Here is a 27,173-nt window from a genome sequence, read left to right on the forward strand (position 1 = left end):
ACGTGGCGACCTAATTTTTAATAGGGTTCTTCCATATGCCCAGTTGCACCCACACACCAAATTAGAATTCGGTCCTACGCTTACGCACGCACGTCCGCATGCACGGACGCACGGACGGACGGACGCACACACGGACGGAGGGGAAAACAATAGTCCCCCTTTTGCTCCGCGGTGCGACGGGGGACAAAAAGTGAGTGCAATAGGTGGTGATATAGAAAAGTTTTTTTATCAGGAAGTAAATGTACAACAACTGGGATACCTGCAGTGTTGCATCTACCTGGGTATTATTTTTGTGGTACTGGAACAAAGTTAGATGGAAACTATAATCCTCAGAGCAAACCTAAAAACAGTGTCCATGAAGTTTGTATGAAACACGATATTGATTCTGACAATAGCACAATATTGGAGATAAACCACAAAGCCGATAGAGATATATTTGATGAGGTGTGATCAGTTTGTTTGTGGTCCACCAAGGAAGACACTTTACAATCACTTTTATTTCACTTTAATTCTCAACATAACCTCCCTTCCTGTAAATGCACTTCACCCTTCGGTCCTCTAGCTTGGCTATGCCCATTCGGTAGAATGTCTTGTCATGCCCCTCCAGGAAATCCTCTACATCTACCATCACAGCACTGTCGTTCTCATCTTTGTCCCCCTGCAGAGCTTCTTTCAGGTGAGGGAACAAATACTGTATAAGTTGGTTGAGGCTAGATCTGGTGATTGGGGTTAGTGTACCAGAAGTTCATACGGACAGTTATCAGCAGTAGCCACCGAAAGTTGGGCTGTGTGTGGAGAAGCGTTGTCCTGGAGAAGTAACAAATCTCAGGTCAGTTTTCCATGCCTCTTTTGCTATCATTGCATCACACAACCAATGCAGTTCACCATAACAATACTCCTTGTTAATACTATTTCCCTTTTCTAAGAAGTCTACCATTATCACACCATCACCATCCCAACACACAATGGCCATGACCTTTCCAGCTGATGATGTCCTCTTGAACATTCTCGGGTGTGGTGACCATGTGTTTCCACAGCATGCTCTGTTGCTTAGTCTCAGGATCAAAGTGGTGAACACGTCTCATCCAGAGTGACAATCCACTGGAGGAAGTGATCTGTGTTAATCTTTGGTGCTTGTTCTGCTACGCTTAAACTCAGCAACCGAGTTACTTACCATGTAATATGAATGAGCATCATCCCCTAATATCACTACCATGTCCACATGTATTTGCCTGGGAAGCAAACCTTTCTCGTGAAGGTAAATTATCACAGCTTGGAACCCCGTTTGACTGAATTTATGGGGGGGGGGGGGGGGGGTGGAGTTCCTTACTTTAAGTCCTTGCTCTGGAAAATATGGAATTAGCAAGACATTTTTTTATAATAACAAAGATAGATCTTTATACTCTATAACTTTCATTATCCTCCCATGTATCCAAGTAGGTTGGGCCACAAACAAACTGATCACCCCTCATATATAATTTATATTTGATACAAATCCAATAGTAAGAGAGAAGGTGGATACGTTTGTTGTTAAAAAAAAATCGACAAGTCCTAAATTAAAACTTTGGCTTGGGAATCCCCAAAAAAATTTAAGCTCAAATGACGTCATTGTTAAGACTGAGGAGTAAAAAATAAAATTAGCATCAGGGGAAACCAAACACTTAGCTGATGAATTACATAAATTGATAATCACAGAGGTTAAAAGAAGGAAGAATTAATTATTCCAATGTCATTCATCATACGTGTTGAGGTTATTTATTATTTTTCTTGTAATTGATGTTTAAAATGATGGGGATAAAGGTATGCTCCACCTGTTATTGTTTTAAGGTATGGATATGCATGGGATGCTCCTTTGAAAAATAAAACGAGTGTTAGCCTTATGGAAGCTTTCATAGGGATAAGAAAACCAAAAGAAATGAAGGAAATTATAGACTGATAAAGGAAATTATGGAACTACAATCGGAGTTAAATGGGAGTGAGTCCAAACCAACATTTATTCCCTCATGAGTGCATTTTATTTCATATAGTAGTGCTCCATCCCCATGACAGGAAGATAGCAGCTGCATCACTCTTTACTGATCTGGAATTGATTAGATGCTGATATGACAGATGGAACATGTCTTTCAATCCTTGCAAATCTCGGTCATGCTGTCACTCCACACGTTTTGCCAGCAGAGCACTCCGGTGCAGATGTTCTGGATGCTGAACCTTTAACCTGGACTGAAGTGGTTACGTGTAAAGAGGGAGGGATGTGATCCTTTGCGTGTTTCAATGGAAGATTGATGACAAACTGGAAAAAGTGATAAAAAATTTTTTCCCTAAAAACAAGCCATACACATGTGAATCATCATCTGAATCCACTGCAAAAGCCAAGGAAAATTATCGAGGAAAAATGCAAAATACATAAAACTGAGTAAAAAATAAATTTTGACTCATAAAATGCAAGTGCAGGTGATGTACATCACAAATAATATATTGAACTAGAGGGAAAACCACATTTATATTTTAAAAAATAACGATGCAAAATATCTGTCCTTTCAAACATCTAGCTTTGGAGAAATGTGGATTTAATGTAGAATACAAATTGTGGTTATTAATTTTTATCAGGAAGGGCAGTGTATGTTTTTTTCATTTTGAAAATTGTCCTTTGTGGTTCCACCCAGCTATCTGTCCTGAAAGAATAACAAACCTTTGAGGTCGAGGTTGCGAGCTCCGTTTCCATTCTGCGACACCAGCTTGGAGTCCACTTTGAGCAAATGCAGGTTATTGAGATCACGAGAGATGATCACGCTGTGCCACTGATTGTCGCTGAGCGATGCGTCCGAGTTCGCCTTGATGAGTGTAGGTCCGTTCCCAAGGTCGAACGAGTACTGTAAGTAGCTGATGGAAAGGTGTGGAGGAAGTTTTGTAACAACAAATGCAAATTTAACTGAGCAAACACATTGTCAGAAGCTGAAACAAATATAATTTCTTCCTTTTTCAAAGGAGGAATGAAAGCACTGAGGACAGTGTAGACCAGAATGGGACTCGGTAGAGCTCATACCGCCGCCAGGCTGAACAGTTTACGTTTTGTATCCACTGATAGGCTTGATCTCGATTCGGACCTGAACCAAAATCTAATAAGCTTGTTCTTGTCACCCAACCAACTCATCTACCAAGTTTAGTAATAATTCGGCCAAAAGTTTTTTTAAATTTCATGTTATGGAATCGCTCTTTGGCCGATCTCTCAATGGTGAATAATGACTTAAATATTAAATAATTCAACATCCGAATCCATAATTCAGATCTTCACCAAAATCGATTCGGTCTTGTCAGACACCCAACATGTCCACCACGTTTCTTCCAAATCCGTCTGTAACTTTTTGAGATATCCTGCTGTGTATCGGTTTTAGCCCTTTCACTAAATGGTGAAGAATCACTTTTAAAAAATCTAATAGCCGGATCTTCACCAAAATCTAATCATTTCGTTCTTGTCACAAACGCAACCTCTACACCAAATTTCGTCCGAATCCGTCCACAACTTTTTGAGATATTTTGTTCACAGACAGACAGACAGACAGGGATGAAAACATAACCTCCATCCACCTTTGGTGGCGGAGGTAATAAAGAAAAATGACCAGAATATATTGTACATACAGTACAAGAAAGAAAAGACATCAGAATAAGTAGATGATGTTGTAACATCTTCACTTGTACAAATTAATGTGTTGCAGACTTGCAATTTCACTCAATATAACAAACAACACAAAGCCAGTTAGTTATATCTTATTTAATCATAATGCATTGTGTGCAGTATTATTATGATTTATAAAAGCATACAACTGACCGAAAAAATATATATATTATAACGAGATATTTTACTTTTGGATGACCGAATACGTAGCAACTAGCTCAGCATCCGCGCTTCCGAAGTGCGTCTGCTCCATAAGGCAGCTCTCTGCTAATATTGCAGGACCAAAGATGGTTTCAATCAGATTTGATTCTGCCAGATATCAAGACTAGAGCCTGGTTACCCACAAGTGAGCACACTACCAAATATACTGAAAAGCTGAAAATAAACCCGGAAGTTAATTCCAAGTTCTTCATTGCCAAGAGACAATTTTATAGTGGTTGTTTGTAATGAACACATCGATATACTCTTAATATTTCCCTATATTTAAAAATTCAGAAGTACAAGCGATCAAAGTCTACAATTTGTAAAGATAGAAAATACCAATTGTGCAATGAATTAAAAATTGTGAGTGCTTAACAACCCAGAAAAAGGCCCAAAGGTATGACATTGCTGAAAAGTGTGTGTTCAGGTGAACCTGTTTGTTATTGACATCTGAGTGCTGGGTTTATGATGCTGAGGTCAAGTTTGCTTTGCTGATTTGTCAACTGTGTAGCGTTTTTGTAATACATATAAAAGTACACTCGTATCTGCTAAAAGTACATGCTCATCCACAAACTTTAGATTACTGAAAAAGAATGCCTCACCCCTCCACGAGCTCCAGTGAGATGAAGTCATTACCATCACCTCCATTGTAGAAAATGAGGCCATTAGGAGCCGTAGTTTTAAACTGGAAGAACAGGTGCATGGACGTATAGGCTTGCAACGTCGCGAGCGTCAAGTACGCACCTCGTGAGCGGAAAGTCACTGGGTCAGCAACAATGGCCGTGAGGCCAAATCTCGCATGGATCTCACAAAGATTAAGGTCACCGTTGCGACAAAGATCGAGGAATGGACGCCCATTGAAGACCAAAGCCTGAAGATGCCCCAGGAAATTTGAGGGAACAACTGAGGTATAGCGACGCTCTGTCATGATGCCAGTCTCGATGTTGTGGAACTCAAGACGGGTATGGTCGCCTGCCATTTGACCTACAGAACAAAAAGATTGCGGACATTATTATTCTAATGTTATCTCTGCCATAGATACTGCATGTACATACTACACAATTTTGCAACATGAAAATAAACAACCATGGTTGCCCCATGCAGTGACTGCTCCACTATAACTATTATCGATATATCACAATCCAATAACTCGCTATTATTGTATTGACATCAAACTATCAGGCACCTGCGGAAATTCCATGTAATGAAAAATTAAATGGGACTTTAAGTCCTAAACCCCTCACCCCAAAACCCCAACCGACACCCCCCCCTGCACATGACTCAACGCCCCCTCTCCCAAGCCTCTGCCCCCTCTCCCTCACCCACCACTCTCTGTTTTCTCTTCCCCATTTCTTCCCATTCTTAACAACATTACACAAGGATATAAAAGGAACTGTGGCACAGGAGGAGGCCATTCGGCCCATAATTTCATTTCGTTGCATTCTTTTTGAAGCATGGAAAATTGTTCACGTGAAACATGGAAATTTTTCATACGCTGGCAATTCAATTAAAAAGGGTGCATCAAAAGGGTGCATCACATCCTTTTCACATTAGCATTAAACACGTGAATTTAATTAGGCACAGATTATAGACTAAAACGACAGCACAAGGTAAGTGGAGCACAAATGTGACTGGTTTCAGAGAAGGAGGTTTTTTAAATATTGGCTTTAAAGCTAATATGGCTGCCAAGCCACGTGGCATATGACAATAAAAAAAAATGTATACGCTACATATGTATGGGTAGGGGATCAAGTATGTGAAGTTTCATGTTAATCGGATGAGGTTCATTTTTCTATCCAAGATGGCTGCCAAACCACGTGACCTACGATGTCATCATTTTCAAACGACATGAAACAATGGTGTTAGATGACATCTAACTATAATTCACCAAATGTCCGTCCGTCCGTTCGAAGGTACCGCAAAAATGGCTGAACCGATTGCAACAATATTTTGGGTGGGTATTCCTGGGACCCCTTGGAGTAAAATAGGCTACATTGTTTTTCCAATTTTTTTCCCAATTTTCCAAGTTTTCCAATTTTTCCAAACACGTTGGAATAATATTTACCGATTTGAACAGTGATGTGGCTTTTGTTGAAATTATACGTACCAGGAGAGAGTAGATTGACTCCTGACGAACTCTTCCGATATAAATGTGCGGCTCCGAAGTAACACGGAGCGTGTGCAAAGCGACTGAGAAACAGGTGTCGTGGCCGCTTCCGTGTTACAGATTCGGCGTGCACTCTTCACACATAAACATGTGACTGAGAAAGACGTGTAGCGGCCGCTTCCGTTTTGCAGAATTCATCTTTTTTCAAAATGGGCGCCATGTACTGTTTAGATTTTGATGATTTTGCGTGTGATACGATTCAACGGATGTTTATATGGATCATTTAAAATAAAAAAAGCCTTCAATTTCTGATATTTTGCCTTTTCATTTGGGCTTCCCAATTGAAGCCCCACCCATAGGGTGGGTACCGTTGCTAGTTTATCAAATTTAGCATCGATAGTGTAAGTGGTTTCAGAGATATAATTATTTAAGATGTTCCTTCAATCCAATATGGTTGCCACACCATGTGATCAACGACGTTTTCGTGGTCAACTTTTAATCGCCATGCCTCGTCAATGACACACGTAAAGTTTCAAGTCGATTGATTTGGTGGTTTTGGAGAAGATGCTTTTTTAAGGTTTTTGGTTCTGTCCAACATGGCTGCCAAACCATGTGACCTATGATGTCATAAATTTACAAATGTACTCAATACAAATGGGTCATAGATCATGTGCATGCAATTTCAGATTTATAGGATAAGGCATTTGATTAAAACATTTATGGATGTTATACCACTTGATGTAATCATTATCATGCTTTTATTCCTCATTGGGAGTGCTTGACAATGTGCCAAGTTTAATTTTTTTTACATTCAGCGGTTTCTGGGAATTTTTTATTATTATTTGCGTTTAATCCAAGATGGCTGCCATAACCACGTGACAAGTGACGTCAAAATTGTTATAAAAACATTCTGCATGGGTGTCGCTCCTACCCTGAAAATTTTGTTTCGATTGGACATGTGGTTGCTGAGAAACATGAGGTTTAGTCCCTACGGACAGACGGACGGACAACCTGAAAACATAATGCCTCCAACCACCTTCGAGGACAGAGGCATAAAACGAACATACAAGGTCATTCGTAATGGAAAACATAATATACAACCACAACTACTTGGACAAAAACCGTTTATTATGATGTAGGTTTTATGGTCACTGGTGTTGTCTGAAAGAAAATCGTTCGGAAGACAAACAGATAGTATAAGCATATTATTTATATAGATTACTTCAGATTTGACAAAATAAATATCACGTATAATAAGAATGGTTTTAGGACAACAATGCTGAAAATCTGTACTGACGAGCTCAAAGCCCCAGAAACCTACATTTCCATCCTCCTGTATCTACTCTACAGCATCAGGGACACCCTGGGACATATTGGTACACCACCAGAGAGCAAATTACAACCAACCACTTTATCCACACACTACAATCCACCATTTTCTCTGAAGCAGAAATTGCGCAATTTTATCTCCCTGATAGCATACCATAGTTTTATAGAAAGTGTTACTGAGTAAACGCTTGTAAGTTAACTGCATATTCCCTCAATGTCCCAATACTTTTTGTCTTCCGCCCCTCCGATATGGTCATGAGGAGGGGTGGCGACATCAAAATGAGCTCCAAGGGATCATCCGTCCATGTACTTTTGTGTACATAATATTTAATAAACCGTTGAACATTTAGCTTTCATATTCCTCATTGCATTATCTTAACATGATTATATCATGGCAGTGATTGGCTGAATTATGTTGCCATGGCAACCATCTGGTTAACTTGGCTTGTGCTCATGATATTAAAAAAAAAATTCAAGACTTAGTTTTCGTATTACATAGATTTATTCCTCACACCACCAAAAAGGTGGTTAATCTATCTATAATTCCAGTAATCTCTGTGTGTATGTATGTATGTATGTATGTATGTATGTCTGTATGTCTGTGACCGCTGTTTCTCGACAACCACGGGTCCGATATACTTTAAACTTGCCAGGTATATTGCTGGGGACCCGAGGATGTGCCTTTTCAAGGTTTCATATTAATCGGACAAGTAGTTAGCGAGCTATGTCCAAAAAACGATTCAACCAATCAGAGAGCAGCGAGCTATCACGTGTGCCGAACGTGGCGAACAGACTCTGCCTCGGACGGCACATTTGAGAGCGTATTCATTTATTTCACGTTGGCAAACTATGTTGGCGTTAAACTATGTTTTAAAACTAATTAAAACTACTTTGCGATTCTTTCGCTTTCCTGCGCGTTTGTGCACGCTATGGCGATTTCTTTACCAAACTCCGCAAGCCGTTCGCTTTGGACCAAACCATTTCATGTAAATAGAGGGGGGGGGGGGGGGATTGTCACCGTACTGAGTACTCGCAAGCCGTTCGCTTTGGACCAAACCATTTCATGTAAATAGAGGGGGGGGGATTGTCACCGTACTCGCAAGCCGTTCGCTTTGGACCAAACCATTTCATGTAAATAGAGGGGGGGGGGATATAATTTTAGATATATATATAGTACGGGCATGCCCTAGTATGATCAATTATACCAACAGTAGGAAGATAGCGTATGTGGTTTCAATCCAAAATGAATCTGACAGATCTCATTTTTTTGTATACAAAGCTGAGGCTCGTGTAAGAGCTAATACATCAAAAACATAAACAGAAACACACATAAAACATATAATGGAGGGAGCGGGAGACAAGAAGGGAAGAGAGAGAGGGAGTCACAACAAAAGTGGAGAACAGGGACAGGGTGGGTAGATCTGTGGAAGGGAGAGGAAGGGAGGAGGAGGTACCTGGTATAAAACAAATGAACACTACTAAGAATTTCAAGAATGAAGTCGGGGATTGAAAGAGGTGGATTTGGGTGTATTAACTGGGGTAGAAAAGATCAAGGTTTTGGATGGAGGAAGATCAGAGATGGTGGTGAACAGCTGTTTTAAAGAGACCTGGCGGGAGGAGTGGGATTGAAGAGAGTGAGGGAGTTTGTTCCTGAGGTGGGAGTAAAGAGGAATGAAGGAGTGAAGGTGAATAGAGAGTCTTGATTTTGGCAATTTCACCAGAAGAGGGTTGCTGGCAGATCTTGTGCGTCCTGCAGGAATATTTGGGGGACAGAGCACAGATAGAGCTGGGGGAGCAAGGCCAGAGTGGAGTCAGTGAAGACAGAAAGACCACCAACTTGCCTATGGAGAGAGAGAGAGTGAAAGGCCCTCAGAATCAGCTTCATCGTGGAAAATTCCAATGATTCTGAAAGCTTTGGCTTCTACAGCATGAAGTCAATCTAGGTGTGAAGCAGGAGCACCAACCCAGAGGAGAGAACAGTATTCCATTGAGCTGCGGATAAAAGCTTTGCATGTGGTGAAAAGCTCAGTAATTCCAAGGAAGGGCTTCGCACGACGGAGGATGACCAGTCGGCGACTGGCTTTGGAGGCCAGCTTGGAAATGTGGTTTTCCCAGGAAAGAGCATGGCAGATAGTGAGACCCAAAAGCACGAGTGACAGAACTTCTGGGAGAGGATTGTTGAGAAAGTATATTGGAGGGTTTTCCAGACGGTCTTTTCGGAGAGACACAGTAAGAGTGTGAGATTTGTCAGGATTGAATGACTTGTTCTACTTGTTTGACCAGTCTGTAATTTTGTCCAGGTCTGCAGAGAGTGAAGAGTCTGCACCCTGCCGATCTGAGGGTTGGGATATGGAGCGGCAGAGAGTGGAGTCATCAGCAAAAATATAGAGAGGATTTTCCAGTGAGTTGGAGAGATAATTGATGAAGACCAGAAAAAGCACAGGGCCCAGAACACTGCCTTGGGGAACTCCAGCCTGATCAGGATGGGGAGATGAGAGAAACCCATTCAGGGCCACACGTTGACTGCGACCGTAGAGGATGTCCGCAAGCCATGCGTGGAGATTTCCATGGACACCATAAGAGGAGAGTTTGGTGAGCAGAGCTGGGTGCCAGACCGTATCGAAGGCACAAGATATGTCAAGGGAGACAGCTCTGATTTCCTGTTTGACATTGAGAACCTCCATCCATTGTTGAGACCGTGGAAGCAGCATGTTCAGAGTAGAATGACCTGGTCTGAATCCAAATTGATGATCAGAGATCAAGCCATTGGAAAAGAGGAAAGATTTAATATCGGATTCCATGGCCTTGCTGATAATTGGGAGCAGGCTGATTGGCCTGTCGTTGCAAGGATCTGTTTTTGCACCTTTTTGTGTGAAGCAGTAATCTCATCTGGTGATAAATAAAGTGAGATTTCACTGGATCTTGGAGATATTTTAATAATTCGGAATTAATCACTTAACTCCAGTATTCACATCATCACCCACATGTAACCTGCAAAACAGTCTTGGTGGATTTTGATTCAAGGAGCAATGGTCAATAAACATTCATTAGAGACAGGCAGCACGGCAGCAGCAAATAAAGCTGATGAGGTAAGCGAGGCCATGTCCCAAGACAGTTATAAGGTAAGTCATTACTGAGTTTGGTGGAGATTACAGCAGAGGTGGGTTTCTGCAAAAACATTGGTTCAGAAGAAATCACGAATAAAACGGTGAACAAAATGAAATGTCTTGAACCAAACAGGAAATGAAGAAAAGAAAAACGAAACATGAGCTTAGGCACAGTGTCATAGTTACATTATAAGACGGTTATTAAACTTACAATAAGTGGGCAATAAAGTGCCAGAACTATACATTTAATCAAAACTATTTTGTTTAGCCATGATGAGGAAATATTGGCATTTGTCCTCGGCAAAGAAATTTCAACTTATCAGTTTATACACATAAATAACCTGGGGAAGGTGAGAACAGTGGGACTGGCACAAGACACGAGACCAGGTGGGAGTTGAACGCTGTTGACAGGTGAGGAATATACAAACTCAATTAGTACGTTCACCTTTTCACGAGACTCACGAAAAGACATCCCAATCACTACACATTTATACAATCACACATCCATACCTAAGCTACCTAACATTCCTGCCAATATCCACGTAACGCTGTTTGCCCCAGAATCAATCTCGTCGCTCTTCACTATGCCATCTTTGTGGCAGCAATGTCCTAATTCCTCGGATGTGGTGACCAAAACTTCACACAACATCCGAGGTCAGACATCACTAAATTTCTGTACAGTGTTACTACTAGATATTTTAATTTATGACATGTGCCTCTGTGAATAAAACCTAAAGCCCCCCTATTCGTTTTGAATATTGCTGCTTCGCATACACTCTCTGCTACCTGCTATGCCCTCCCCCGCCCCCCAACCGGGACCCCCAAGAGACAACCACTGTGAGAACCTTCTCCTGTGTTATATGCTCCAAGACTGACCCTTGCATTATGCAGTCCCTATTTTCATTATTCTTACAAATTTGGTTTAGTGTAGCTCAGGCCTACTCATCTGATATCCAGCGAGCAAAATCTTTCTCAATTTTAAAGTTGTTTCTCATTCTGCCTCTTTTTTTTTCCCTAAAGGTTTGTCCCTTCTGCCAATTCAACATTGCCATTTTAACCCACCTGACTTCAAAAAACAAATAAACAATAAAAACTAATTTCACTCCAAAACATGACATCATTCTGCCTTTTACCTGTAATTCCTGCACTACATTCTTGATCTCTCATTTTCTCAATATCTCCAAACTGAATCTTCATTGAAGGAAACGCTTTTTCCTTCTTCCTTTAAAAGCCTTTGAAAAACTTTTTCAAATGCTTCACTTTCATGACTTCTCAGTGATGAGTACCCGATGTGTCCTTCTTCTTCACTGCACCACCCCAATCCCTCACCCTCCCGGCTACACCCCTGTCCAGTACCCTCACAACATCTCGCAACTCCATCACCGTGTTGACCTCAAACATCTGAGACCTCTGCTCCAACCTCACATATTTCGCAATTCAGGCAGATGCTAATAAACCGATCATCTGTTTAACAGAATCCTTCCACACACAGGATGTCCATAACTCCACTCCCTAGTGCCTCTCCCCTGCTATTGTCTCCTCCAATTTTATAGGCATGAATCCAGACCTGGTGGCGGATTTGCATTTTACATCATTAATTTCTCACTGTCCATGTACTGATCTTTCACCGCCCGATCACCAGGAATACCTTCAGGTACGACTTCCTCTCCATCCCTCCCTCCCACCACTCCCATTTCTTTTTTGTCTGTGCCGTACCATCCTGTAACAACTCCATCTGCATCTACATCCATTCTCTCTGTCGCACTCTCTCTTTCTCTGTCTAAAAATCCAGTTTCTTCATCAAGTGGCACAAGTGTGACAGTGGAAAAGAAATAATGAAGCACCTGTGGGATTCATCAGGCAAATGGCGGATGCAACCTTTCCCACAATACTTTTGGTGCGTCCATAGAATGACTTGAAAAGTTTATTTTTTGCTGCCAACAACATCATTGGAAACCTGGATGATGAGAGTCATAACCAGTCTGTTTTGGAAAGAAAATGTGCCATGTTTGTGACTGCTGTTTGGCCTGCAGTCGACACAACTTTGACAAACTTACTGGTCGCAGCCTACCTGTCCCCTCCCTGCCCTTATTTAGAGGCTGAAGGCCATACCTGCAAGAACATTGGACACCTCTCCAAGAGGTGCATTCAGAAATGGAAAATGGCATCAGGCAGCAAAAGCAGAGGTTGTGGAAGAAACCAACAAACCCTTCACACCATCTGGCTATCAATAAAAGACATAAGGGTAGATTTTTGGAGATGTACGTTACAAAGACCACCAAGATGACTGACAGTGAGCCACGTGAGATTGTGGTCAACGTATCACAAGAGTTTGAGCAATCACCCACTGTGCAAGACGAAGGTGGAGTTGCGAAGCTGTGCTGAAAAGAAAATTCCAGTCATTGGTCGTCACATGGTACCAGTGGAGTACAAGCATCAGTCTTCCACATTGACAGTGATCATATTGGCTCTGAACAGACGTCTGATTGATATTGGATCTGATCATATTGACGTCTCTTCAAAACTGTCCATGCGCGCACTCTTTCGAAGGTAAGTAATTTTTCACAATTGTGTTTTTGTCGAAACTGTATCTTTCTTTCGGTGTGTGTACCTATTTGGTGTGTCTTTAATAGGATTCTCGGTGTTGGTTTTTCATACCTGTGTACAGAATCGTCGGTTAGTTCATGTCGCGTATTCTGAGGCCTAGTGTAGTAGGCTACCGTGTCCGACTTTGGCTTGAGGCTTTGTTTTTGTCTCAGCGGTTCTTCGATTGCACTGCAATTACTTTCGGTCTCTGTTTTTCCTGGTATTTTCACCCCATACTTCCTTGTTTTAAAATCTCAACTCAAAAAAAAAAACCAAAAAAATATTTCCTTCTCTGTTCTTATCCGTTTGTTCGTTCTTATTTGTTCATTCCTTCTTCGACCACGTTGTTCGTGATCATGTGATCACATTGTTAAAAAATGTTTAAACTGTCCCCTGAAGAACTGTATTCTGTCGTATACTATAACACCTTTTTCTTCTTCTTCTATAAAAGGATGCTTTCGACTTGCTCACCAAATCTATTCATTCCAAAAAATAAATTCCATCTCTTACAGTGCCTCTTTCATACATTCCCTAAACTCTCCAGCACTCCACCCATCCTTCAGCATCCTCAAACGTATTTTTGACTCGAAGGTCTCAAGAAACTCATTTTGGAATAAATGTTCGTTTCCCATTAATCGTACACTTTTCAAAATCCAATCTCACCCCTCCCCTCCAAATCTTCCCAATCACCCCTTCCCACCAAAACTTCCCCATCACCCCTCTCCTTCAAAACTTCCCCATCACCCCTCCCCTCCAAATCTACCCCCTTGCCCCTCCCCTCCAAATCTTCCCCATCACCCATCCCTTTCAAATCTTCACCCTTGCCCCTCCCCTCCAAATCTTCCCCATCACCCCTTCCCTCCAAAACTTCCCCATCACCCTTCCCCTCAAAAACTTCCCCATCACCCCTCCCCTCTAAATCTACCCCCTTGCCCCTCCCCTCCAAATCATCCCCATCACCCATCCCTTTCAAATCTCCCCCCTTTCCCCTTCCCTCCTAAACTCCCCCCACACCCCTCCCCTCCGAGCCTCTCCTTCGCTCCTCCCCTCCTAGACTCCCCTCTCACCCCTCCTCCTCAAAGCGTCCTCCCCGCTTCTTCCCCCTTCCAACTTTCACCTTCATCTCCCTCAACCTTTTGCCTCACTCTTCCCCCTCCTCAAATAACACCTCACTGCGCCTCACCAAATCACCATCAAACCTTTTGTCCGCCCCATCCTTCCCTTTCTCTGAGCTATTCTGAAATCTCTGACACACCTTCAACAGCTCTCCCTACCTCTTCCACCTCTTCCACATCTTACCCTACCCCTCCTCCCCCCTGTTCTGTATCTGATGCTCCCCCTTCCTCTTCTTTAACAGTATGGACCTCAAACATACGGGGCCTTCGCTCAAACTTGACTGATCTCTCCGTACAGGTTGCTTCTGACAAACCAGACATGATCTGCTTAACAGAAACTTTCCTCCTTCATGATGTCTCTGATTCCTTGGTATCTCTCCCAGGTTACTCCCTCCTCCGGTATGATAGACCTGAGCCTCGTCCTGGAGGTGAGGTTGCTATCTTTAAAAACAACTCTCTTCCTCACTCGCCCTGCAATGCCCTCTCTCCACCTCACCCCCAGGAATACCTTTGGCTACGGCTTCCCCTTCGCTCCCACCTTTTGTTCATATGTGTGTTGTACCGTCCACCAAACAGTGATGACTCCATCTACATCTCGCTGTCTGATAATATGGACCAACTTCTATCTACCCATACCAACTCTCTCTTCCTCATATGTGGTGATTTCAATTGTCACCATGCCAGTTGGGTGGGTGTGGGTACCTCTCTCACCAGCCATGGCTCTTCAGCAAAGGACTTATGTGACTCACTGGGTCTGACACAATCTGTCAATTTCCCGACCCGGATCTCAGTCAACGGAGCATCTTCTCTTCTGGACTTGGTTATGACTAACTTCCCTGAAAATGTCTGCTGCTCTTCTTCTGCTCCAATCGGCTCATCTGATCATGTGCTTGTTAAAGTGGACATCTCTCTGACCATTCTCAGAGAGCCTCCTCAGCGTTGACGAGTCTGGCATTTCACTCAGGCCAACTGGCACGGTCTTCAAGCAGCCATCAATCATCTGGACTGGTCTCCCATCTCTGCTGCCTCTGACATCAACTCATCCTGGGAATTCTTCAAAAGTAAATTGCTCTCTCTCATGCACAGATTTATCCCATCTCGTCTTCAGTTGTCATACCCTTCCTCCCGTCCATGGTACACGGAATCTTGTGGTGAGGCTATTGCCCAGAAAGAACTTGCTTTCGTCTCCTGGAAAGCAAATCCAACGGAAGGAAATCTCATTTCCTTTCACAACGCCCGAAACAAGTGTGTGTCCATCCTCAGGAGAGCCAGGAAACAATATCTCTCCGTTCTCAGGACCGAACTCTCTTATCTGTCTCCCTCTTCCAAATCCTGGTGGCATCTGGTCAAATCTGTTTCTGGTGTTTGTTCCCCCTCCATCCCCTCCCTCACCTCAAACGGCCACACGGCTGACTCCGCAAGTGAAAAAGCTGAATGCCTCAACTCTGTGTTTGCCTCTAAATCTTGTGTCCCAAACCCATCCCTCTCTGTACCCACCGTACCCAGTCGTACCCAGCTGCTCCTGGACTCTGTGTCCTTTCCTCCTGACAAGGTGGAAAAGTTTCTGTCAACCCTCGACTCTGATTCTGCAACTGGACCTGACGGCATCAGCCCACGGGTCCTAAAATCCTGTTCTTCCGCTCTTTCACTCCCTCTCTCTGTTCTCTTCACCCTCTCTTTTGCTCAAGGTCATCTGCCATCTGCTTGGAAATCTGCCAACATCACTGCTTTGCACAAAAAAGGTGCAAAAACAGATCCCAGCAACTACAGACCAATCAGCCTTCTCCCAATTATCAGCAAAGTCATGGAATCCATCATTGCTTCAGATATGAAATCTTTCCTCTTCTCCAATGGCTTGATCTCTGATCATCAATTTGGTTTCAGACCTGGTCACTCTACTCTGGACATGCTGCTTCTGCTTTCTCAACAATGGATGGAGGTCCTCAATGCCAAACAGGAAATTAGAGCTGTCTCCCTTGACATATCACGTGCCTTCGATACGGTCTGGCACCCCGCTCTGCTCACCAAACTCTCCTCTTTTGGTATCCATGGAAATCTCCACGCATGGCTGGCAGACTTCCTCTCTAGTCGTAGTCAACGTGTGGCCCTGAATGGGTTTCTCTCATCTCCTCTTCCTGTTCAGGCTGGAGTTCCCCAAGGCAGTGTTCTGGGCCCTGTGCTTTTTCTGGTCTTCATCAATGATCTCTCTGACTCTCTTGAAAATCCTCTATCTCTTTGCTGATAGCTACTCTCTGTCACTCCATTCTTCATCCCTCAGATCGGCAGGCTGCAGCCTCTTCACTCTCTGCAGACCTGGACAAAATCACAGACTGGGCAAACAAGTGGAACATGTCTTTCAATCCTGACAAATCCCACACTCTTACGATGTCTCTCCGAAAAGACCGACTGGACAACTCTCCCATCCACTTTCTGAATAATCCTCTCCAAGAAGTTCTGTCACTCAAGCTTTTGGGTCTCACTATCTGCCATGATCTTTCCTGGGAAAACCACATTTCAAATCTGGCCTCCAAAGCCAGTCGCCGACTGGGCATCCTCCGTCGTGCGAAGTCCTTCCTTGGCACACCTGAGCTCCTCACCACATACAAGGCTTTCATCTGCAGCTCAATGGAATACTGCTCTCCCCTCTGGGCTGGTGCTCCTGCCTCACACCTAGCTCGTCTCCACGCTGTTGAAACCAAAGCATTCAGAATCATTGGAATCTCCCGCGATGAAGCTAACTCCAAGGGCCTCTCACTCACTCACCGCAGGCAGGTTGGTGGTCTTTCCGTCTTCTACCGACTCCTCTCTGGCCTTGCCCCCCCCCCCCCCAGCTCTCTCTGGGCTCTGTCCCGCAAATATTCCTACAGGTCGCACAAGATCTGCCTGCAACCCTCTTAAACTGCCAAAATCAAGACTCTCTACTCACCTTCACTCCTTCATTCCTCTTTTCCCCCGCCTCTGGAAGAAACTCCCTCACTCTCTTCAATCCCACTCCACCCTCCAGGTCTTTAAAACAGCTGTTCACCACCATCTCTTATCTTCCCCCATCCAAAACCTTGATCTTTTCTACCCCCGCTAATTTCACCCCAATTCCACTTTTTTGAAATACCAACTCCTGTCCTGGAAGTCCTTGGTGTCCTTGTGTTTTATACTTCTCCCACCCCCCCCCCCCCTTCTCACGCCTCCTCCCCCCAAGCCCTCTCCCTCCCACACATCTCCCTGCTCTCAAATGTTGTGTTTGTGTGCTTCCCCTTCTCTCCCCATCTTGTCTTCCGCTCCCTCTTTTTATATATTTTGTTTGTCTGGTTGATTTGTTTGTGAAGTAAATGTTAGCTCTTTCACGAGCCTCGATTCAGTATACAAAAAAAAAAAAAAAAAAAAAAAAAAAAAAACAGGCCAGCACTGGAGGGAAGAAATTAGTTAGGCTCCATCAACTTAGATTGGAAGGAGATTTTCCGTGTTGATCTGAGATTGAATTTGTAAAAGGTTGTTATTCAAAAATATCCCAGTGTTTCATGAGACAAGGAAAGTAATAAAGTAATTCAACATGAGGGCAGTGGTATAAGAGCTATAATCTATGTCCGTGGTATAAGAGCTATAATCTAGAATGCCAAACCTATCTATTGTAAGCTATAATCTATGTCCTATGCCTTGAAGGAAAGGGCAGAGGAAAAATTAAATATATTAGAGATAGAGGACATTATCAGTATAAGGTAGATCAAAGTAGTTGAGCCACTCTAATTGTCAAAGGACCTAAATCAGATGGAAAAGTTAATTTGTGGGGATTACAAGTTTACTGTAAACATGGTCCCACAGGGTAATCCACCCAATACTTTCCCAAATGTGGATTATATGTTCACAACTCTGACAGGAGGACAGATCTTGTCAAAGTTATATCTGAAAGGGGCCAACCTGCAACTAGAGTTTGATTTGACAGTAATGCACATCGAGTTATATTGCAGTCTAATCGATTGCCTTTTGCAGTATCTTTTGTCCCAGGAATTTTTCAACGACGAATGAACCAAATTCTGCAAGAAATGGATGGGGTAGTTTGCTATGTGGATGATGGTGGTTGGTATGCAGCCTGTGGCTGCTTGGATGCATCATTGCTGGGAGCGCGGCCGCACCACTGATGCAACGCCCCCCATTACCAGTAAGCTGGTACTCATTTTGCCGACCTTGGAAGGATGACAGGCTGAGTCAACCCTCCTACTACTACTACTACTACTACTACTAGTACGCCACGCCACGCCATTTTGCTGCTCCTCGAGCCGTGCTATTTTCGACATTTCCTTCTCATCCTCTTCCTCTTCCGTTTTCTCTTCCGTTTTCGTTTGTATTTTTGGTTTATTTGGGTTATTTGAACCGAGTTGGTTCATTTTGTTATTTTACTTTGACGTCCCGTTTGAGTTATTAGTCCTTTTGTGTTCGGGCCTAGCCGCGGCGTGCGGCCGCACCCGTGTGGGACTAGATTTGCCGCGCCCGATCTGTGGCGTATCACAAACTGTTTGACTTCCTTGTTTTTGCTTAATCACCCTTGACTTTCTGTGCTAAATTTGCATAGTTTTGGCGATTAAGCCGATCAGTTATTTGCTCAACATGCGTTTGATTATCCTTTTGAGTTAATCATTAGCATACCAGTCCGGTCGTGCTAAAATAAGGAAAGCGAACGAGCTCATTGGTATTTTTTTTTCTTTTTCATTTGACGGGAAATATACCGTTAATAGTAAACATGCCTCTGGATGGTACATGGGCAAAAATGGCCGCTACTACCTCTGGTGCAGGTGCGAACCGCCCTGCCCACCCGTTTAAGGCGTTAACAAGGAAGCACGGGGTGAGATGCGAGTTGGGACAAATCACCCAAATAGAGGCCTATGTAAACGCACTCGCTAGTGTGGTTGATCCAGCAACGATAGTTGCAGCCTCGAAAATGTATGGACAAGCTGTGTTCTTTCTTAACTCGGAGGCTGCAGCAAACAAAGCCATTGAGAAAGGGATTAGTGTGGGAGGACTCTTTGTACAAGTCGAGCCACTCTCAAGTCTTGGTACAAGGATAATTATATCTAATATACCTCCTTACGTGCCTGACAATGTCGTGGTGCCTTTCCTGGAACGACTGGGAGTGTTGAGATCACCCATCAAGCCTGTGTCTTTGGGCTGTCATGAGCCCTCCCTACAACATGTCTGGTCTTTTAAAAGACAAGTATCCATTGAATTGGGAAAGGATGCTGAATGTGAGGGGTCGTTTGTTATTCCTTTTGACAGAAAGAATTACAGGGTGTTTTATATGACAAACGAACCCCGTTGTTTTGTATGCAAAGCGAAGGATCACAGGAGAGCAGACTGCCCCACCATCATTAAAGAGGTTGCAGCTCCTCAACATCCAGATCAGCCTCGAGAGGATCCCAGCGTCACTGAAGGTAACCTAAGAGAGGCGGCTGCTCCTTTGTGCTCGAGGGCAGTGGACCCTCAAGAAAGTTCTATACCAGCTTCTCATCCCAACTCTTCCGCTGCCATAAATCAATGGCAGGCAGTGGGAGCAGGGAAGGCAAAGAGAGCACAGAAGAGGAAATCAGAACCCGCAGAGGATGGGACCACGGAACACCCTGGTACAATTGAGGATGACACGGGAAGTAATGTGTCAAAGGGATTTGTAAAGCCTAGTATTCTGAAGGAGAAAAGAGTGGTAACCCAATCTGAAGAAATGGAAGAAGAAGAAGAAGAGGAAACTATTCATCAAACGACAGGATATGGAGAGTCTTCTCTCTCAGATCCACCCAAAGACAGTTTGAAGAATGAACAGGAAGGGAGACCGTCAGGTAGTAAACCCAGCACGGTAAAGACAAACAACCTAGAGGTATCTGACTTGACAGGGCCAAACGATACTGTGATGTTGGCTCCTGAGAAAATGCATCCAATAATAACAACTGCAACGAAGCTTCAAAATAAACCAGGGATTGAAACATCTACAAGAGCAGTTCTGAACCGAAGGATTAACACCGAAGTTTCAAAGGATTCTGAAGTAGCATTCATCGGTGGGACAGACAGAGAGAGGGAACCAGACACACAAGCATCAATAAAGTTGCTGGCACTGACCGACATCTCAGGTGATGTCACTTCACTCACTGTTGGCGCAGAAAGAGGATTAGTTGAGCACATCTCTATTTTACCACCCCAAAAGGTTGGATCTCCTATACCAACTGAGGAGGAGGCATCCATTCCCACAGGTGAAGCAACGTCCGCCGCATCAGAGCCAAAGGAGCGTTCCTCTGCGCCAGAAGATTATGCCAAGTCAGCCTTGAGAGACGACATGGCAGAAGACTTGACACATTGTACAAGTACACCAAAGGAGAAGGATCTTGAACCTCCAGACAGCGATGATGAGGAAAGTATTGGTGATGGGGAAGACTATCAAGGGTCACTGACTGGTTTAGAGACAGACCTACCTGCAGGACGCCATTCCTGCATTCCCAGCCAGGAGATACTCGAGTTCCTGGAACAAAGCTTGCATAGCAGGAAGAAAGTGGAAAATGCACTGAAACGGTGGAAAGATTATGACTTGCTAGTGCATTCCTTGTATGCACTAAGGAGAGAGGGACATAAAACAAGGACTTCAGGCTCGGCCGAACAAGCCCGAGTCAGGAAGTTTCTAGCAAAGTTGTTGAGTTACGGGCCTGAATATAAATTCGTTTAGGAGGATGAATTTCACAGAAACAAAACTCTCAATACAATAATGACATCAAACTTACGAATAGGATCATTGAATGTCAATGGTTGTAAGGATGCATTCCGTGTGCACCAGGTATTGTCATTCTGTGTGAAGGAAAAACTTGAAGTAACCTTTTTGCAGGAAACCCACACGACCCCAGAGGATTGCTGCTTTGTGGTGAAAGGGAAACTATATTTCACATATACCTTCAATGCCACCGTCTTGAACCAGTGTTCTTACTGATGAAAAATCTTCTCTTGCGCTTCTGGCTTCACTTCTCTCCAACACTTTTTATCATCGGGCACCCGGTAAAGAAACTAAGCAAGTCACGAGATCTCCTTGTTAACTTTATTTTAGCCTGTGCAAAAATGGCAATATATAAAACCAGGAAGGCAAAAATTGAGAAAGATGTGGTGGAACACAGTTCTGTATGTCTGAGGGGCTTAATACGCTCACGCATTATTTCGGAGTACAAGGCGGCAGAATATAGTAACACTGTTCAAAAGTTTAAGGAAACCTGGACTATAAATGATGCACTTTGTACGGTCTCCCCACAAGATACTTTGCTCTTATTTGTATAAATGTGTTATTTGGCATTCTTTTTTTTTTGGTGTTCTTTGGCGTTCTTTTTTTGGTGTTCTTTGGCGTTCTTTTACCTTCCCCTTATCTGTCTTGGTAGTGCTTTCTCTTCAAAATGCTCTACCTTGTCTACTGTAGTTCAAACCATGGACTTGCAGAGATGAGGAATTGAGCGACATTAAACTGGGAACATATGTTTGCCTGAGCTTGCATGAGCTCTGAACGCAAATCTCTGTAACCTTTCCAACAAAAGCACTACTACTACTACTACTACTACTACAACTACAACTACTACCACTACTACTACTACTACTACTGATCCGCATGCCCAACTAAGGGACGTAGCGACCCCCATGACTGTCGGTCTTCCGCCTTCTACCAACATTCACGTGGGCTAAGGCCAATCTCATTGGCACCCTGGCATAACCAAGAGAGTCTTGGGCATCCCCGAAGGTGGCGCCAGGTTGGATCGGGTCGTGACCATGGTAGAGATGTGTGGCAAATTCGAGGGAGATATGAGCCAGTACATGTTGACTTAAGCAGCGGATGTGTCCAAACAAGGAATAGCGTCCCCTTCCAATATCGAATGTGATCGGGCTGATTCTAGTGATCTCACAGATGGTCATGTTGGAGACTCAGTCATACCATCGGACCCCAACTATGTGGTGTTGACATCACATATGGAAAGCTTGAAGGATATGTTGGTCCTTTTTCAAAAGGGTTCATATCTCACAATCATGGAGGAGAACAGGAAGAACGCATGTTCTGTAAATACAGAGCTTTGATGGTAAACTAAGAAGGTGCTGTTTCCAGACAGTGTCTAGTTGCCCCATGACAGAAACAGCCATGCGAACTTGTCTCTGCACATCGGGGCTGCAGTATCCAGATGAATGAATGTTGGAGCCCAGGTAGGTGAAGTGGTCCACTGACTACAACTATGCCGGAGATAGGTACTGGTAGAAGGGAGGGACCAATGGCAGCATTCTGTAACTTGTTTTTTTTGCCATGAGGCTTAAGGCCTAGGCTTTTAGTAACCGATTCAAAGCGTCCTGGCATTAATTCAACGGCATGACAGGGGTTCGAACACAGGACACTAAGATCTCAAGACAGTCACCATAACCCTCAAACCATCATGCTTGCTATCTGTATGATAATCCTATCTTAGCCCCCAATGGACAGAGGTGTTGGACGTGGTGCTCCAATGTTTGGAGCAGAAAAATGTGAAAGGTTATACACTCTGTAGAAGTTTTGAGAGATAGAGTATACAAAGTTTGTATTTTTGGGCCTCTTCAGTTGCTTTGCTAAATTCATTCCAAATGTAGCCACGATGCTACATCCCCTGAACAAGATTTTGAGGAAAGGCGGTCCTTAGAAATGGATGGATAATTAGGAAAAAGCATTCAAACTGTGTAAAGGCCTCTCTTTGGGAATTTCTAGGCTTGTACATTATAACGTGAATAGAGGGGTTAAGTTAGCGTGTGATGTTTCGGGATCTGGGGAAGGAGCTGTGATTTCCCATGTGTTTTATAATGGAGAGGAGAGACCAATTGTATTCGTATTATGGATTCTCTCTGAAACTGGACGAAAGAATGCCCAGATTGAATGGGAGGCATTGTCCCTGATGTTTGGGGTACAGAAGTTTCACAAATAGTTGGATGGTCATAAGTTTACCACTGTGACAGAGAATAAACTCCTTACAGCTATCCTTAGCCACAAGTTCCCTGTTCCAATGAAAGCGGTGGCCCTTATGCAAGTGTGGGTTTCAATTCCGTCAGCAAATACACATGATATTGTGTATCGTTGATCAGTTGATCATAGGTAATGCTGATGCAATATCTAGGCTGCCATTGCTGCTGATCTTAGAAAGAGAGGATGTGTTCTACTTTTCTTTTCATTTATAGATGAGCTGCCAATCATAGCACATTTTCTTCAGTTGCGCAACCAAACAGGACCTAGTTAAATGTCATAAGTGCATGACTAGGTAGTTAATCGTTGGCCAAAGCTTGTGTCGGAGGAACAGATAAGTCCTTATTTATTTAGAAGAAACCGGGTACACAAGGGTGGTATCTTGTGGGGAGTAGGAGTTGTATTGCCTAATAAGTTAATGTCTCAACAATTGGAACTTTTGCAGGGAATGGAATGTGGATAACAAAGAGCCCATAGCTACCTATGGTGGCCATGTTTGGATAAGGAAATGAAACACGTCAAGGTTCAGTGTACCACATGTCAGTCAGTGAGCAAGATGCCATCATCAGCACCTTTACAGTCATGGGATGGCATGAAAAGTATGGCAAAGGTTGCATGTCGACTTTGCTGAACTAGAGGGAGAGCAATAATTGTTCGTCATGATAGATAGTCACTACATTTGTGTTGAGGTATTTCCAATACAGAAAACCACAACAAGCAAAAATTTGGACATTTTTCATTGATTGTTTTCTTCATCTGGTTTTCCAGAAGAAAATGCATCTGATAATGTACGTCAGTTCATTTCCGAAACTGTTGGACAACTTATGAGTAGGAATGGAGCAGCTGAGTGCTGTACAAAGTGTTAAATATGACCTCATAATACAGATGTTGGATCCAAATCCTAAGAAACGCCAATTGTCATTGGACCACAAAGTGGCAAAGTTTCTGATAATCATACTAAAGTACGCAATTTGGTGTCTGTCTGGCTGTCTGGCTGTCTATCTGATGATTTTGACTGTGATACATTCGGCCATTACTTATCCAATGTCAACCAAACTTGACAGGAGGATGAAGGGTCACTCAATAAAGGTTGTAGCACATTAATATGTCCCCCTCCCCAAGGTAGTTTCCTCCACCAAGGGAGGTTTCTCCACCAATGGGGATGCGTGTTGAGGTGTATATCCGTGTTAAGATACTGTAGCTTTATCATGCCGTATTCCCAAGGACACTTCCAATAACAAAAGCATAATATTAATATTATTACAAAACAAAATTAATACTAATAATAGCTCCCCCTCCCAAATGGGTATTTCCTCATTGAATAAATGCCGGGTCAATGTTTATAAATAGCTCATCGTGGTGTTTCATGGGAACACCGGCCCCTACCATAAGTAAAAATATTATAAACCAAAAACACGTATGATTTCCCTTTTAAACAGTCACTAATGCTGTTAAACACAAAACTGAGAGAAATTTGGAGGAATCCATAGATCCGTGAAGCAAATTTAACTTATGGAACTGAACGAAGATCTACTGTAATCTATATATCCCACAATGACGATTCCTGCTGCCAGCGTGGTGTTTTTCTTTGCAGCCTTTTGAAAGTCACTAACGCTGTTTAACACTAAACTGAAAGGGAGGAAACCCGGGGTGTGTTCAGCTAACAAGAAGCTAGTTAGCGCTTGCCAAGCCATCCGTTCCTTAGAAACGGTTTTGAATGGAGCGCTTGCCCGAATGCTTAAGCAACTTGGCGATGGCTCCACAAGAAACTTGGTAACTGTAAATACCCTGACGTTCTTGAGGACCGACCATAGATCTACTGTAATCTATATACCCCAAAGAGGAATGACCCTTCCTGCCACCCTCATGGGTAACGACTAACGGGTGTACTAGTGTATCAAAATACACCTCAGACAATGAATGGGAGAATATCAATGGTGCGAGTGATTTGCGATCGCGGAAAATGGATGGAATTGTTGGAATCATGAATTAATGACTCAATTCATGGAATGCACGACTTGAAATGTAAAAGTGCATCTGACATCTGACATCTAGGTCGAATTACAAATAAAGTATTCTCTAAACTATAGGTTCTCAAAGTGGTCCCTACCGCCCCCCAGTGGGCGCTGGGAACTTTCAGGGGGGCGCTCGAGAGTCCACGGGCCGTAGGTGGGCGCTGGCAATGATTTGGGGGGCACTGGCGATTTAGAGGAGCAGCGGCGATTTGGAGCGCTCATTGGGCTTCCTGCAGGCTGAACAGGTTACCCGGCGCCATTCGGCAAATTGTCCATCCAATCAACGACCACATTCCCCCCCCCCCCCCCCTGCATGGTTTTTATGATCACATATTTGCTGATGTCGTGTAGGTATTAGGTTTGACCCGTTACCATGCCCTCTTCTCAACAGTGGTCGAGTTTCTGTCGGAAATTGATACGGAGCTATCGGAGAAAGTGAATGTGAAAATATATATCGGAGCATGATGTGGCTTACCTCACGGACATATTCAGTACACTGAATGATGTCAACAAACAACTCCAGGGTGACCATATGACGCTGATTAAAGCAAAGAAAGTGATCGGCGCGTTCGTAACCAAGGCGACTGCACAGCGAAACCCTCAGCCGGAGAAATATGTACCACTTTCTTTCCCCAGTTGGCAAAGGAAACTGCTGTTTCTGATGAAGAGCTGCTCGTTTATTGCAATCACCTTGAGAAGATTCGTGGAGATATGGAGCAGCGTTTCAGAGACATGCTAGAACTGTCGGTGCCAGCATGGGTGATCATCCCATTCAAATGTGACATTCAAGATGTGAAGCGAGAATTACAGGACGAAATTATCAACCTCCACAAGGACGATGAGGCGAAGGCAACATTCTCGCAGCATGAATACGGCAAATTCTGGAGCGGGGCGAATACCCCGCAATGTGGACAGAGGCAGAACTGTTGCTGATGGCGTTCCCCACATCATACCTCGTTGAAAGAGGGTTCAGCGCCGTGATGGTGCTGTTGACCAAGTATCGAAACCGCCTTGACATTACCAAGAGGGGCGATCTGCATCTCTACGTCACTGAGATGGAGCCAGACGTTCGTAATCTCACAGCGAGTCACCAGGCCCACCCTTCACACCAACGGAATTTGGGCCTGTGATAACAGATTCCCAGTTTGCCTCACCTGGACCTGTTCTGCTGAAACATTGTAGGTCGTGCAAAATAAAATAAAAAGGAAGGTAAATAAAGTAAAATATTATTCAGAAAATATTTGGCTTCTGTTATTTTTGCTTCCTCTCTACATAAATTCTGGGTGTGCGACCACGAACGATAGGACAAGGGGGGCATTGGGCCAGTCAAAGGGGGCGGTAGTCCAAAAAAGTTTGAGAACCACTGCTCTAAACTGTTGATTTTGTGTGTGTGATTATCTACAGACTTAATTCCCACAGTGTAACTACAAGAAATAGTTTTTAAAAAAAATAAAAAAAATACACTGCAATTTGATGCACAAGGAATACCATCTTTACCGTCGATGTCCGGAGAACGAGCACAGTCAATGCTTCGAAGAACTTTATAAAAATTCAAAAAAACCTCCTGGATTATCATGTTTTTGCACGAATCTGCCACTCAAACTGATGAGAATGCTTGTTTGCACTTCTGCAATTGGCACCTCTTCCTTTTGTCTACTTCACACCTCTATAAAGCATTCAAATTAGGAAGTAAATCACCCATTGAATGGGGAATGATAAGCTGGTACAACAAAAGAGAGTTGTCAAAATTAATTATCACCTCCAAAGTAACCAGAATCTGCAAATATAAAAATAACGACTTTTTATGATTATGATGATTATTAAATTCTGGTATACACTTCCCCCACATTGTTCTCTTCCATTTAACTGGAGTATATCGATGATACAATTATAAGGAAATACAACCAATTTGAAAGTTTTCTCACATATTCAGGAACAATTTTACATTCATTCCCCATTTTAAACTTCATGGATCTTCATCCAGCTGCCAAACATCTTTGAGCATGCAATGCGATGAAATAAATATAAAAAGGTCGAATAGGTCCATTGAAAATCAATAATCTTTG

General features: G+C 43.3%; 1 protein-coding gene across 1 annotated transcript in view; it reads right to left on the reverse strand.

The window, feature by feature from the left end:
- LOC137436928 (neurexin-1) overlaps positions 1-27,173 on the reverse strand; it is a 1,559,617-nt gene that overhangs the window by 588,650 nt on the left and 943,794 nt on the right. The window contains exons 12-13 of the mRNA XM_068131164.2: positions 4,477-4,858; positions 2,690-2,880 (exon numbers count right to left, since the gene is read on the reverse strand). Of these exons, the coding sequence (XP_067987265.2) occupies positions 2,690-2,880; positions 4,477-4,858 (573 nt within the window). The remainder of the gene's footprint in view (positions 1-2,689; positions 2,881-4,476; positions 4,859-27,173) is intronic.

The sequence above is a fragment of the Myxine glutinosa genome, chromosome 11, assembly GCF_964187855.1.
Source record: "Myxine glutinosa chromosome 11, kmMyxGlut1.1, whole genome shotgun sequence".
Lineage (NCBI taxonomy): Eukaryota > Metazoa > Chordata > Myxini > Myxiniformes > Myxinidae > Myxine > Myxine glutinosa.